Source organism: Ruditapes philippinarum, unplaced genomic scaffold, assembly GCF_026571515.1.
Source record: "Ruditapes philippinarum isolate M1 unplaced genomic scaffold, ASM2657151v2 ctg4266_1_1_1_1, whole genome shotgun sequence".
In the NCBI taxonomy this organism is placed as follows: Eukaryota; Metazoa; Mollusca; class Bivalvia; order Venerida; family Veneridae; genus Ruditapes; species Ruditapes philippinarum.
Window position 1 is genome coordinate 20,281 of NW_026860776.1, and position 15,177 is coordinate 35,457.

At 31.7% G+C, this 15,177-nt stretch overlaps 1 protein-coding gene across 2 annotated transcripts; it reads right to left on the reverse strand.

Annotated features, from left to right (window-relative positions):
* Positions 1-1,076: 1,076 nt before the first annotated feature.
* LOC132713339 (serine/threonine-protein phosphatase 2A 65 kDa regulatory subunit A alpha isoform-like) lies at positions 1,077-15,100 on the reverse strand. Of its 2 annotated transcripts, none has more exons than XM_060695891.1 (17): positions 14,946-15,100; positions 12,550-12,640; positions 12,116-12,216; positions 11,533-11,674; positions 11,031-11,121; positions 10,374-10,521; positions 8,585-8,740; positions 6,984-7,098; positions 6,457-6,613; positions 6,212-6,311; positions 5,325-5,447; positions 4,639-4,699; positions 4,058-4,212; positions 3,560-3,702; positions 3,006-3,097; positions 1,902-1,952; positions 1,077-1,235 (listed from the first exon to the last, which is right to left on the reverse strand). In XM_060695891.1, the coding sequence occupies exons 1-16, from the start codon at positions 15,018-15,020 to the stop codon at positions 1,936-1,938; spliced, it is 1,767 nt and encodes a 588-aa protein (XP_060551874.1). In that variant the 5' UTR covers positions 15,021-15,100; the 3' UTR covers positions 1,077-1,235; positions 1,902-1,935. The 2 variants fall into 2 exon arrangements, with proteins under 2 accessions (XP_060551874.1, XP_060551873.1); XM_060695890.1 differs by having other exon boundaries at positions 10,365-10,521.
* Positions 15,101-15,177: the final 77 nt, after the last annotated feature.

Here is a 15,177-nt window from a genome sequence, read left to right on the forward strand (position 1 = left end):
TTTTGTCGGGTTTAACATCCAACCAACACAATTTACGGTCAGCTTGTAACTTACTTACATGTAAATCAATGTTGTACATGAAGAAATTGCCTAAAGACATTTACACATAGGGCGACAAACCTGAACTCACTGTATGTACTTACCAATGTAGTATGACCAAGACATACAAATAGAAAACACAAAGGCAGTGTTAGAAGATACCACTTTTATTAATATTACTATGAGAATCATGAAGACATTGTGTGCAACAAAAAAAACTTACTTAATAAAGCATATCAACATTGTTGAAATAAAAAACCTTCCCTGTCCAGTTTTGATAAATCAGTGTTCACAATAAAAAAGCTACACAATTTCAGTAACAACACCGTACAAATTTTTAAGTAGATCTAACCTGGTTCCTCTTTCGATGAAATTAATTTTTTACATATAGCAGTTCTGATATTATGCTCGCACCAAACAAAAAAAGAAATCATGTTTGTGGCGCGAGTTCTGATCACATCTTTAAAACCATCTATTGCCATTGAACACAAAACAGTGAGGAAAAAAGAAACATACAATTTTGCCATGAATTTAATAAAGAAATAAAATGTTTAAAAAAAAATTAAAACAAATTAGATCGTACAGGCATTTAATATCGAGATTAGAAAAAAATATTTTAATCTCAAAAGTAACGGGGGCTGAAAGCAAGTATAAAAGTAAAAATTTGATCCTCGATAAAATGTTTCATGAGATTTTAAATTACTATCTTTATGCAATTTAATTTCTTAAGAAATATACAAAAATCTCGTGTCCAGTTCCAGAGTTTCAGAAATCAGATTTTGTATACGCATCAAGGATAAGAACGTCAGAACTAGAATTTAGTAAAAAGGGTTTCATCTACTTTAAATTATGCTATTTTTATACTCTATACAACACAAGATAATTGAATCTGGTCCTTTATAAAAGTCAGCACTTTATTTTATATCACTATATTGAATATAAATTTTGATCGGTTGATAACAAATTCCTGGCATCTTGCACATTCCATCAGGTATGTCTGAAGAAAAAGTTTTTTTTCTGTTAAATTGTTCTTTCTGTTCCTGATATTGTGTCATCTATTATATTTAAGTGCAGGCCTGACACGCACACATATTTCCTCACACTATGCAGCAAAATGACAAAATACATCTATTTCTTGTAGTCACATGTTCAAAATATTTAGAAACAACTTTTTTTTTGGTTCACAAAACAACAACCTGAAAACATAAAATAATATGACAATAAAAGCTGCAGTAGATCGAAGACACCTCTCCTAGCATTAGTTAAAACAAAAGCAAGTATCCAGGTAGAGCCACTGACCTGAAATTCCAAATTTCAACTCACATGGAAAATTCAACTCACTTCAGTTTAAAGATAATTTTCAAGCTTGGTTATAATGAATTTTTAATTAAATACTCTCCAGTTTGCTACAAATCAGTACTGGTGACATATGAAGAACATGGTCATGACCTTGGCAGGGATCAAACCAAGGATCCCTTGGTAGAGATGCTGACATCTTAAACACTAGGACAATGGTCCCTTTCAATTTCTTTAGTGAGTTAAACACCAAAAGGTATATTCAAAGTCAGAAGCCATGATCACATAGAAAAGAAAATCCAATTTTACCAACATTTCTCAATTCATTTTTTCCCAACTTTTTTACATTTGTGGTCATGATGACAAACAAGTTATAATTCAAAGGTAGAAATATCTGCTTTAATAGTGATTCAAGTAAGATCCTTTCTTGAATAACAACAACACTGAACAGTGAAATTTTATTTAGAAATGACCACTGCTTAATCAGACATGGATTACTGAACAAACATTTCAAATAATGCATCAATCAAAGCAGTATATTTAACAAAAGTATAAAATTAACTTACCAAAATAACTTAATACAATGACCTACTATGTAATTTAACTGAGTTTCAGGGCTGAAATATAACAAGAAAACATTATAAATTTAGGTAAAATATAACATACAAATAAAATATACTTTATATTCTAACACGACCCGCATTTTTCCCCATTGAACATAGAAGAACTGAAAGTGTGTGTTATTATGCAATAAAATCACAGTTTGACTATCTATATTTAGACATGTGACGTAATCATTATACACGTGACGTAACTACTAAAATGTGACGCGCTGAAAATAAGTACGGAAACAAATAAGGCGCATTTAGGTTAATATCAGGTACGGCAGCATTTATGTGTTGATGTCGTGTTAGAATCGAATTAATAATATATCCAAATCGGTGCATTTTACACTTGATAACATCATTAGTTTGTCTTTCGGATGCGCATCATTATTCACTCGGGCTACGCCCTCGTGATATAATTCCCCGCATCCGAACTCCAAACAGTGATGTTATTGAGCGATAAAATCACTGTTTTGGATATGTTATTTCTTAATTAATTATTTTACTCTATCTTGACAAAAGCCACAAATTTTAACAATATAATATTATTATGCTTTCTGACAACAAAATATAAGCATATATTAACCATAACTAACTTTTAAGTCTTTCATGATAATGTAGACAGACTCAAAAATCTCCAATTTTTTTTTTTTAAAAATAATGTATTGGTCCAGTCCATTTTTGACAAGAGGGTATTCACCATCAAAATAGTAATACTTAACAGCGAGAAGTATTAGAGAAGCTGCATGGATTTGCAGGCTGACCTAGCTCTATACTTGTGCCGCAATTCATTGCGACTATTATCATTTAATTCTTACTGCGCCAAATATTTTTAGATGACTTGTCAATTTTTACAATCTGGACTAAACCATTCCTCATTTTTAGGGAAAATTTCAAAGTAAGTAGAGACTGAATAGCAAACAGTGCAGACCAAGATCAGACAGCACTGATGTGCTAGCTAATATTTTTATGTACTGGTCTCATGGGTATTTATTTTGTTGCCCTTTGCAACTTATGAGTTGAAAAATAATAACATAACCACTGTAATTAAGCAATTATATTTACCATCTATTGCTTCATATGCAAAATGTGCAACATCTATATCACTGTCGGTCTTCAGTTTGTCTAAACACGGCTTTATTTGAGAATTAACAGTCCTGTGAAAACAAAATGTTTTATGATTTACATTATTGACACAAACTAACGCAATCAAGGTAATTTACCTATTCATTAAAGCTTACTTGAAAATTACTAAATTTTTGTTTGTATTACTGTTTAAAAGTCCGTACTAGAGGGAATATTTTTTTAGATCTCTATATTTAATATTTAATTATTTTTCTAGCTCCTTATTGGTGAAGATCAAAATTTATAGTATCACCAAAATCCATTAAAAGCACAAATTGGAAGTACGGTCTTATCAGTGCAGAAGCAGAGTTGATCACTTACAACCCAAGTTTATCTGGTAAAACCCAAGTCGGTCTGTTTTAAACAACAATGAATGCAATACAATGATATTATTTTTCAGAGGCTTTTCTCACATTCACAATTGGCGGACAAGTTAAATATATACAGAAATACATATTATGTGGGTCTATAATGGAAAATTAAGGGTCACTTACGCAGAATCTAAGCCTTTTCCAAGTTTTTGTAAAGATTTGGCAACATTAAATCTCACGTTAGCGACACCATCATTAGACATGGTAAGGATTGTGGGTAACATTAATTTAATGGTAGCATCTGGACCGCACTCTTGTGCCAGTAACTGAAATACAAATCACAATATACACTTTATACAATATTTTCTTTACTACAGATCTATATATAACTCTTGGACTACCAAAATTTCCAGACACATTGAAAATTATCCAAGATGGAAAAAGTTACATTTTTTTTAATTTAAATGTTTTTTCCCTTTCACCTGAAGTCGGTTCTTCTGATTTTTTATTTTTATTTTACAAACCTGAAATATAACCATTATTTTCATTCACATCCTTTCTGTTTTATATATAAAAAGATTCATTTGTTGAATGGTCTTATGGCCATATGTATACTTTTAGGAATAGATATATTTATACTAAAAGGGTGTCATTTTATATTAAAATGTAAAGAAAACTTACATTTATACAGAATAGACACGTCATTCTGTGAAGATAGTTGGCATCACGTGACATCTGTATAACTTTAGGTATAACAGTTTGTTGTGCCCACTCTGTACCAAACTTCTCTACTAGCTTTTGTAAGTTTTTCGTCGCAGCATCACGTATAGCAAACACTGTAAGAAGGCAAACAAAAATTAGAAGTTGGCAAACAAAAATTAAACATTATCACTTCCAAACATTTAACTGATTATATTATCAACTAAGAATCAGTGCTCGCATCACTGTCCATCCCTACAGCTATTTGCTATAACTTAATAAAAAGTGGCCAGTAATTTTTTTTTCATCACATGGGGAATGGTGATGTCACACTTCTGGCCCCAAATTCAACTGGTGGCTCCAATTTTTTTTACACAGGAATCTGAACATGAAGTAATATCATGTCTATTTTGTCATGCCGGTACTATTTAGTTCAATACTTCAATGATAAATGAAACTAATCAATGAGTTAGAATGCATTACTTTTGATGTGTCAGTTCCATGCATTTCTATCGTACATATACAATTCTATCAAAATATAACAAATAATTATCACAACCTACCATGATCAACAAGCCAGGTCATGCATAAAGAATTCAGCTTCTCGTCAAAGAATTCAACACCCTGTAAATAAAAACAAAAACATAACTTATGTCTTTAGTTTAATTAAAAGAATAACCATCATCAAAAAGGGTCATAATGACACATATTTATGACACTTATACTGTTCATCTGACTTTGTATGTTGATTATATTGCAAAGAAACTATTCAAAATCACAATGGTGAGGTTGTGTTTTATATCTCATCAACACTGTTAATAGCCATGTGGCATCGTTCAAGCTTTATTAAAGGAGGAAGACATCATGCACCTCCCTATGCATTATTTCACACACCATCAGCCTCCCAAGTAGAACTGCTGACTTTCCATAAACAACCTGGATACCAGGATACTCTTTTTCACATGTAGAGATTCAAACCTCTGCAGTGTTGGGGCACTTGATCAAACTAGTACAAACTATGAAAATGACCCATGACCCATCCAATTCACAGTTTGCATGCATATATAATATACACATAATCTACACTCAGACTACAGTCATCGAATTTAGCACTGGCCCGGTGGCCCATGGTCAGTGAACATTAGTTTGGACCAGTGTTATTTTTAAGAAAATTTAGATAAATATGTAGTAGAATAAATTCAAAACTGGAATTGGGGCCAGTAAATTCAAAATGACTGGAGTCACTTACCAGCTGGCCTGCAAGTAGAGGCATGTACTCAATGATTGCTAGTCTGACTCGCCATTTTGTGTCCTCGGCCAGTTCTACAATAGCTGGCAATAAACTCTGGGATAACTGTTTGATCCCGATGACCTACAAAACAGTTCAAACAATTAATCGGAGGATCTATGTTTCTGCCATTTTTTTAAAAAGTTTTTATCTTTCTGTTGCCATTGTTGCCTCTTTTGCTGCTTTTTATGATTTTTTGGGAATATTTTGCTCTGTAAATGTTCCCCTTTTTTTATTATTTACTCAATTCAAAGCTTGTATCTTAAGGATTTCCTTATTTCTATATTTGATATCATTTTTAGTAAATTTAATATTAAAACACACTACAGATCTCCATCCATTTCACTGACTGGTAGATCAATAACATTTTGTTTAGTTCATTATGAACAAATTTCATGTAACAAGTCTTTCTAAAATATCTATTGACTGACCAGTTGAATTTTGTTCAAGTTGTTACTTTCTTACATTCATTTTACTCAAAATTTCTGTCCCAGAACTATAAACAACAGTAATAAGTACTAGCTGAATAGAGAACAGTGCTGACCATGATGAGCCGGCATGTCACTATAATGAGATAGCACAGACGTGCTTGATAATCTCAGTCAACACTTGTCGCACAGAGATAATAATCAACACAAGCATGCTAGAATTAAAAATATAATTAACAACGGTCTAAAACCACCACTGATAAAAATAGCAAACATGCATGTTGGCCTGAATCTATGACATGTCATTATGGTAGCTGGACATAGCAAAATTACTAGGACTAATAGTACTAATGACTACAGAATCTGGACTTTGTTTCAAACATGTGCTCAAATAAGATGATAAAATGTGATGAGAATTACCTCATTGACACAGTCAAGATTTGAGATGATGTTTAACCTGACTTCTGGACACTCATCCTTCAACTGAGTCAAAAACAGTGGCAACAGATGTTCTATTGTGCTGAAAGAAAGGAAGAAAAGTTTAATTTACATTCTTTTTTAAGTATTTCTATTTTAATACATTTTTATCCTTGAATTTAAATGAAACATGCATAAAAAAAGAACTCCTACTTTTGTGAATATTGTCTATAATTCATCATACATACTTTTCTTTTCCGAGTATTGGAGACAAGCCCATGATGACCGAGGCAAGAGCCGACTTGACATGCTGATTGCCGTCAGATACTAGCTCCTTCACGCATGGTAAGATGTATGTCATTATAACTTGCTCCCTGCAGTCCGCATTCAAATTTTGACAAAATTCTGAAAAATGTAAGACAATATAATTTTAACATTAACTTATGTTCATGAAACCATCATATTTGATTGATTTTTTATTTTAATGTTGTTTTTGTATCATTATCTAATTCTAATGTACATAGTAGGTACTTGACCATTTTAATTGTTCGGGTGTAACTTTCTTGCAATTTACTCTATAAAGAGTTGTCATGGCAACAATCATTATGATACAAAATGATATAATTATGATAAGGAAGGGCAAATATGGGTTACTAATATGACACTCTCACTATTAGCTGGGCTAAGTGGGCAGAGGGTATTGTAAGTCTTCACATTTGCAGGCTACCTTATCTTGATACTGGGAAGTCATTCAATTATGTGGTAAAACTTTTACCTTTAATTTTATGTGCAGATGCTGCTCTGACTTCGGCTTCACAATCTTTGAGTAAACTCTGGAAAGCTGGTACCAATTCTGCTTTTGTGATATCAGGACCAACTGCCTTTTGTAACTATAGAAAACGGGAACCAGATACCACATGTATGCGCACATAAATTTCTTTACATACATCAGTTCAAGATGTGTCTTTTAAACTCAAACTCTTACAACCCAATAAATCTCACTTACAAATCATCTTATGACTACATTAAAATGAACACAGACATAAAATGTAAATTTCTTCAAATCACTTCTATATAAAATGGTTAAAATAACATTCATACAAGAGCCATGTCAACATGGCCATCCCCCGCCGAATGTGTTTGCTCATTGGAAGAATGTATATGTAGTAGAGCGGAATAATTCCATTTTAAGAGGTCTTTTGGTAATGAAAACTGATGGCTATAATGATTACAGATTTGAAACCTATGTGAATACTGATGGCTGAAAATAACAAAGGGCTATTACTGAAAAATAATGCAGGGTAGGTTATCATTCTTGTGTGCTGCATCCCTCCTCAGTTAAATCTATCCACCTATGAAGTTTCAAGTTGATACCTCAAATACTTTTTGAGAAAAAAATTGAATTGAAAAATTAAGTATGAAAAAGAACAAAGGGCAATAACTCAAAAATTATAAAAGGTAGAGTTATCATTCTTGTGCAGTGCACACCTCCTGAGTGAGATCTATGCACCTATGAAGTTTCATTTTGATATCTCAAAGGCTTTTTGAGTTATGCTCTGGACAAAAATTAATTTTGAAAAATAACAAAGGGCAATAACTCAAAAATAATGCAGGGTAGAGTTACCATTCTTAAGCACTGCACTCCTCCTCAATGAGATCCATCCACCTTTGAAGTTTCAAGTTGATACCTCAAATACTTTTTGAGATAAGCTCTGGACAAAATAACATAAAAAAAACAAAGGGCAATAACTCAAAAATTGTATAAGGAAGAGTTATCATTCTTGCACACAACATTTTTCCTCAATAAGATCTATCCACCTATGACATTTCATGTTGATATCTCAAACACTTTTTGAGTTATGCTCCACTCAGGTGAAAAATTAGGTATGAAAAATAACAAAGGGCAATAACTCAAAAATTATGAAAGGTAGAGTTATCATTCTTGTGCACTGCACACCTCCTGAGTGAGATCTATGCACCTATGAAGTTTCATGTTAATATCTCATAAGCTTTTGGAGTTATGCTCTGGACAAAAATCAATTTTGAAAAATAACAAAGGGCAATAACTCAAAAATCATGCAAGGTAGAGTTATCATTCTTGTGCACTGCACTCCTCCTCAATGAGGTCTATCCACCTATGAAGTTTCAAGTTGATACCTCAAATACTTTTAGAGATATGCTCCGGACAAAAATGTCGGACGGAAGGACGGACGGAAGGACGGAAGGACGGAGACTATTTCTATATCCTCCGCCGAAATTTTTCGGCGGGGGATAATAAAGCTTTCAGCTTACAGTTATCAACATTTTTTCCATCAGAAAAATAGAACTAAATTGACAGATTCAAAATCCATATAACTCTGAAATTAACAATTTTACCTCAGTGAACTTGTCTGCGACCATGTATCTTACACGCCAGGACTTGTCCTCCGTGGCCAGCCTCAATGTAGGTAAAATGAGGGCCTCAATATCCTCGTGTCCGAGTAGAGACGCGATACTGACACATGCCTCCACTGCCAGAAGTCTTACAGAATCCTGAAAATAACAAAAACTTAACTGAACATCAGTAGATGATGGGAAAACAATTTATACAAAAGTTTTTGTAAGCTTTAAAGCATATTTGCATATTATAATATAATAAATTTAATAATTTTAGTCTGGGAGAAATATCAATAAATATTTTTTTCAACTTATTAGACCTGTTCAATCAGTTAAATAACATGTAGACAATTATTTTATTTTTTTTTCTTATTTTTAAAGCTTTTAATATTTTATACTACATAGATATTTATCTTAATTCAGTGCCTGTCGTTTTTAATGAATACCAAAATAATAACAGTTAACTGTGCATGTTTTTTTTAAAAATAAAATTTTGTCAAAGCAGCATAAATCATCACAAACTCCATGCTTTTACATACTGATAAAAACAAATAGACAAAGCCACCAAAAACAATTATGGAAAATTATAACTTTACATACAAGCCCTAATCAAATCTTTGTAGCCATAGCAACAAATTTAAAAGCCAGGCCACTCATTTTGTGTAGTTGGAGCTGGCTATATATTGAAGGCTACTAAATTTTAGTATTTTGATAATGAAATCCCTGTAACTGCAAATGGATTGTTCCAAAATCAAATCCAGTCAAGTTCATTATATTAAGTCATCTTAGTTAGGCTTAATGATAATACATCAGTCTTTGCAGGGTCAAGTTGGCAATTTTTTTATCAACTTTAAAAAGATATAAAGAAAGCATGATATACACTAAAAGCAACAAAAGATTAAGTCAACCCATCCAATACATGTATATATATAATAATGAAAGAGACAAAAATGGCGAAATTTAATGGGAATTGCTTTTCAATATTTTTTCTCTCTAATCATTACAAATCAATTTATAGTCATACCTGAATGTCAATTCTAATTTAAGACAAATAATTAATGGTCAAAGCTTCTAAGTTAAGAATGGTTTGAATAAACAGTTAATTTTTTGGGGGCATTATGACATTCTGACTGAGAATATTGTTATATCATGAGAACAGAGAACTTTTACAGTTTTCAACATGAGGAATACTGAAGGCCCTCCTCTGTGCAATATCAATAAATTATTGCACACCTCAATAAAAACACTATTCCTTTGTAAGGTAGCTTGTATCTTAGTAGATCTAGGGAAAATTTTCCTAATAAAAAAATAATATATCAGTATAATCGACAGATACTATAATGTTAACATTTAAAAAAATCTTCAAATATTTTTTTTTCAACCTCTGTTCAAAACTTAATAAAGATTATGTTATTAAAATATCTCAAACCAACAGCCATTTTCTTTCTCTACCCACATATTTCAGTAAGTTACAGTTCAGTTTATGTTAGAAAGTATTATGACAAAATAAATAAAACTAAAAAAAACGAACACCAAAACAAAACACTGCAACAGTGCCCCTACCTTTTTAAAATTGTTCTACACATCTCTTCTCCATTGAACAAAAGAATCTTACTTTTTTGCAGAAAACAGAGAAATATCTGAATGCCGAAAAACCAAAAACATTGCTGTTTTACGTAAATAACTTATCTTTGATCTCTATCTGCAAATATTTTTCTGTTTCTTGCACTTCCAAGCAAACTGGGAAAAATGTGAGGGTAAAAAAATAAATGGTTCCTACATTTCCTACCTGTTCATCTGAGGCTAGGTTTATGAACAGGGGAATCAAGTCGGACTTGAGGTATTCCATCTCAACGGCTTTTGCAAACTCGCCAAGTTTTCCTGCGGCTGCTCTACGAACCATTGGTGTGTCATCGCTGCACAGGTTACGGAAGTGCCTACAAACAAAACACAATGCTTTATGTTGTAACAATGCAATTGTATTTCCAATTCTTAAATAGTGAAAAGCTTTATCTGTCAAAATATAATATAACAAGAGCTGTTGGTAGGACAGCATGCTAGACTATTCTCAGTGCTTGATAGTAAAACAAGAACCTGGATAATGTAAAATTTTCTAAGTTAAAAAAGGGCCATAATTCTGTCAAAATCCATGTTAGATTTATGGGCCTTGGAATGTTATCTCCTTTTATGCTCTCAAATAAGTATGTGAAGTTTTAACCCATTCTCTTCAGTATTTTTGGAGATACCAACTTGCATGCAAACACTTAAATGTGACACCGACACCTGGGTGAATACAATAGCTCTCCCTATTCTAACAATAGTTCAACTAAAACCTATTCAACCTCATGTTTACACAGTTCAAACTTATATTTCTTACTTTTCACACTCAAGCCTAAATTCACACACATATTTCAATTAAATCTCAACATGCAAAATCACGACTTACTGCCTAAGTTCAGCCTTCACAGAGCTGGATACTCTAGGATATGCTACTGCAAACAAACCACATGCCGATGTTCTAGATGTGAACCAATCACCTGTAAACACAATAAATTTTTTATTTCATACATTAATAACAATTAGCTTCTGTTAAACAAAGAGTTTCTCTTTCATAAACTTGGAGTGAAATAATCAAATGTAAAGCAGCGTGTCTCTTGACTGATGCACAGTTTTTATTTAAACATTTAGTTTAATGGTTCAATCAGTAAAAACTATTGTTAGCTAGCATAAGGCAATCAACATGAATTGTGTTAAAATTGACAAATACAGTCAAATTGTTTAAAACATCATCTCTTAAATTGTTATGTTTACTTGTTTGAATGACTGAATATATAATTTTGATATGCAAATATTTCTAAAGTTGTCAGCCTTAGGGTTGTTTGAGCACACATACAACATGAAAATATCTATTTCTTTGTCTCTCTCTTTTATACATTAAAATAACTGACCTCCTGACAGTCTTTTCACAAGAGGTACAAAATGATTCTCCAAATCACTTGGTGAATGCTGTGCTGCGATGGTTCTCAATGAATCGACAGCTTTGTCACGGACAACAGTCTCCTCTACAGTGGCTAAACTCTCTAATGGAGGCTGAAATATTAATCAATAAATTATAATATTCATTTCTATCAAATTTGTTTTTATCTTGTTAGTAAACTTCTCTATAAGATTTAAAGTCACCTCTCCAAGCTCAGCAGAATGATCTGAATATTTTATTTCAGTAAATTTAAAAGATCATACATTTTGTAATCATTGATCATATGTAATTGTCTGGAATCATTTATTATGGAAAAAGGTAGATCAAGCGTTTCTGAAATATATCTGTTAAAATTTAATCATTATCTTTTGCTAGGAAAGATATATGTTAAAAGATATAAGTGAAAACCGGATATAAAAGTCATAAAGTTGACTGAATTTGTACAATCTATGGGTTGATTACTTATCATAGACATTAATACATTAGATAGGACTAGGAGGGAAAACTCTAAATACTTCTTGTAGATGATAATTAAAACAACACTGACAGCTTACCAGAAGGCAGTGGACATATTCTGGTCCCCCTACAAGTGGAGTGAACTGGCCTAATTGTTCAGCTAGAGCTAGTAATACTTCATCTTCATCATAAATTGTGTCTGAAAATTGATGTAAATATGTTAAATCAATGCATAATCTCTAAAATAATCATCACTGTAACAACAAAGTATTAACCAATTTAATTTTTTCATTGATAATGATATCTTTAAATAAAATGTAATAAATATAATATTATATTATATATAAATTTATGTGTAATTTTTAAACAATAAACATATTCAAATTTTGTTATTACTTCCAGAAGAATCATAAGCTTTCTTTGGGAAATAATGGCACTTAAATGAAGTGGATTGCTACTTAACATGTATAATGCTATATAAAATCAAGTACTGATAGTACTAGGGTACGGAATAATTCAGAAGGACATGTACCTGTTAGGAAGAGGATGAGTTCACTTCTTGTTCTCTCTACTCCAAGGGCTAAAGCAATTGTAGACAACTTCTTTATACTATTTAACCGAAGCTGCAATTAATGGAATAAAAATTGATATAAAGATATTATATACTATCATATCATGTTTTTTCCCTGGAAATAACATTGACACAAACATATTATTTTCCTTCATATAATAAAGTGCTTATTCTCTACTTTATACAGGTCTGTTTACATCTAATCTGGGAAAAGGATGGTCCCCTATTGCATATAACATTCCTATTTTAACATAATCATTAATGTGTCATATTCAAAAAGCACAAGAAGATTGTTTTGCTGCTGTGTCTCCCAGAATACAACATTCTAGAAAATAAATCCCTATTGCTTGTACATCGTCATGAGGATCATTTCCAAAAAGGTGAGAAAAAAAAGATTTATATTCAAATACATTGAAAACCATTTCATTCATAATGGGGATTAAGTACATAAATATTTAACAAGTTTGTATGTTATATCACCATTGATTGAAATGTATGTATTAACTTTGTTAAGTACAGCAATACTTTGTAAGCAAGTTTTTGGAAATTTTATGTAAATTCTAAATGTTGTATTAATTAGTATTACCTATTTTGCATTTGATATTTCAAGTTTTAATTACAATTGTCATAAATACTGCTTTTAAATTGCTGATTAAGATTTTATCTTTTAATGATACTCAAGTTGACAGTACCATGCATCATTTGATGTATGTTATTTTTTCAATAAAATGCTTTAATACAGTGACTTTCAAAAAAGACATTTTTTCTTTTACTTTTTAACTTCTTGTCTTTTTGTAATATATATCTCCGCCAACATATAGTGTTAGGCTTATATAACACATCAGATATAAGATATAAATAAGACAATAACCCATTCTGTCACATGGACATTAAACAAAGTGATCAGTCTAAGAACTATACCATTCATGATTCAGCGGAGGTAACAGCACATGATGAAGCTCCTGACAGAATCTATCAGCCCTTTATCACAGCTAATGGTCATATATTTCATTAAAATATAACAGGTATTCAAGCCAAATCTTATCCATAATTGAACTTTTCAAATGAATGTATTCACTGTGCATCAATTATTTTCAACATCATCATTTTTAGCTATTCAGATGTTATCTATTGTTTACATTATATATTAAAAAAGTACCACTACCAGTCAGATTTAAGATGAACACATTAAATTTACTAATTTGAATAAACCAATTTATAAGCCCCTTTGGATGGAGGGGTTGCCTTTACTGGTTATGGCATCTGAATTGCAGCCACCGTTTAACCATGTATGTTCGTAACTGACATGAGACTCAAAGGCAACTATATAAGAATTACTTGAGTCTATGCATAGATCTTAGCTTCAGCAGGTGAGGTGGTTTTGACACCTGGTGTCACATTTAGTTTGTTACACCCGGGGTAAGCCAAAATCATCTTTCCTGTTTTGGCGCCAAATGGCTAAAACTGTTGGAGCGCCTTAAAATCAAAACAGTAAATTTATAAGAATTTTGTTCCTGAAATATATATACTTTAGTCATGTATCACAATACTGTATTGTGAAAACTGTGGTATTATTCACAAATTCCAAAACCTTACTAAATGCTATTTTCCATTACTTTATTTACTTTCCAGACTGTCATAAATTGCAATAAAATACAAAATCCAAACTACAAGTCAAGAAGTAGAAATTAGCGAAAATGTTGAATCAATTTTGGCTGCTCATTTTGCCACGTTTAAACCTGTTTAATATTCAAGAATAATTAAATTTAGTCTGGTCTGTTTGTGTTAGTCCCATACACACTAAGTTAATAATATATTTGTACTTTTTTGAAGCAATTAAGTTGTTGTTTTGTACACAAAGAATTTAATTTATTCAACTTCAAGTAGTGAAGTACTATCGAGACATTATTTACTCACAGTATATGCTTATGATTTGAACAGAAAGCAGAGTAACAAATTGCTCTGTTGATAAAGTGAAAATTGTCCTCAGATTTCTTTTTAAAGTCTGCACACAAGTGGATTCTAAATAAAACCATTTTTTGTTGCTATCAGTATAATTTCATGACTCAGGTCATGATTATAATTTGTGTCAAGCCTGAAACCCAGAGTGAATCATTGCTTTCGTACTTATATCAATGATACAGGTAGATCAACTTAATGAGAGACTTGTATTCGTGAACTCAAACACCTTTCCGCCTCATCACCTCATCAGGAAATTTCTTTCGAATTTTTGTTTGTTTGGGCAGGTTTCTACAGCAAAATTTCAACCTTTCAAATACTAAAATTTAAAACATTTCTCCATAATAAACATGTGTCCAGACATAAAAACAGTTAAAACATATAAATTCGCATGATACCTGTACATCTTCATTTCTTAATTCGTCTATTAATACCGCAATTGGATACAGAGAATCGTCCTGATGTTCGGCCATTTTTCTCTGAAAAATATAGACTGTGTAACAATATTAAACGCGAAATCCGGGGAGATAAACGGTGTTTAAGCGTAAACCAGTCTGTTCAATATAAATCATGATATTTTTGGTTTTTGTTTTTTCTTTAGATATTTTATCTTTATCTTAAATCATTTAT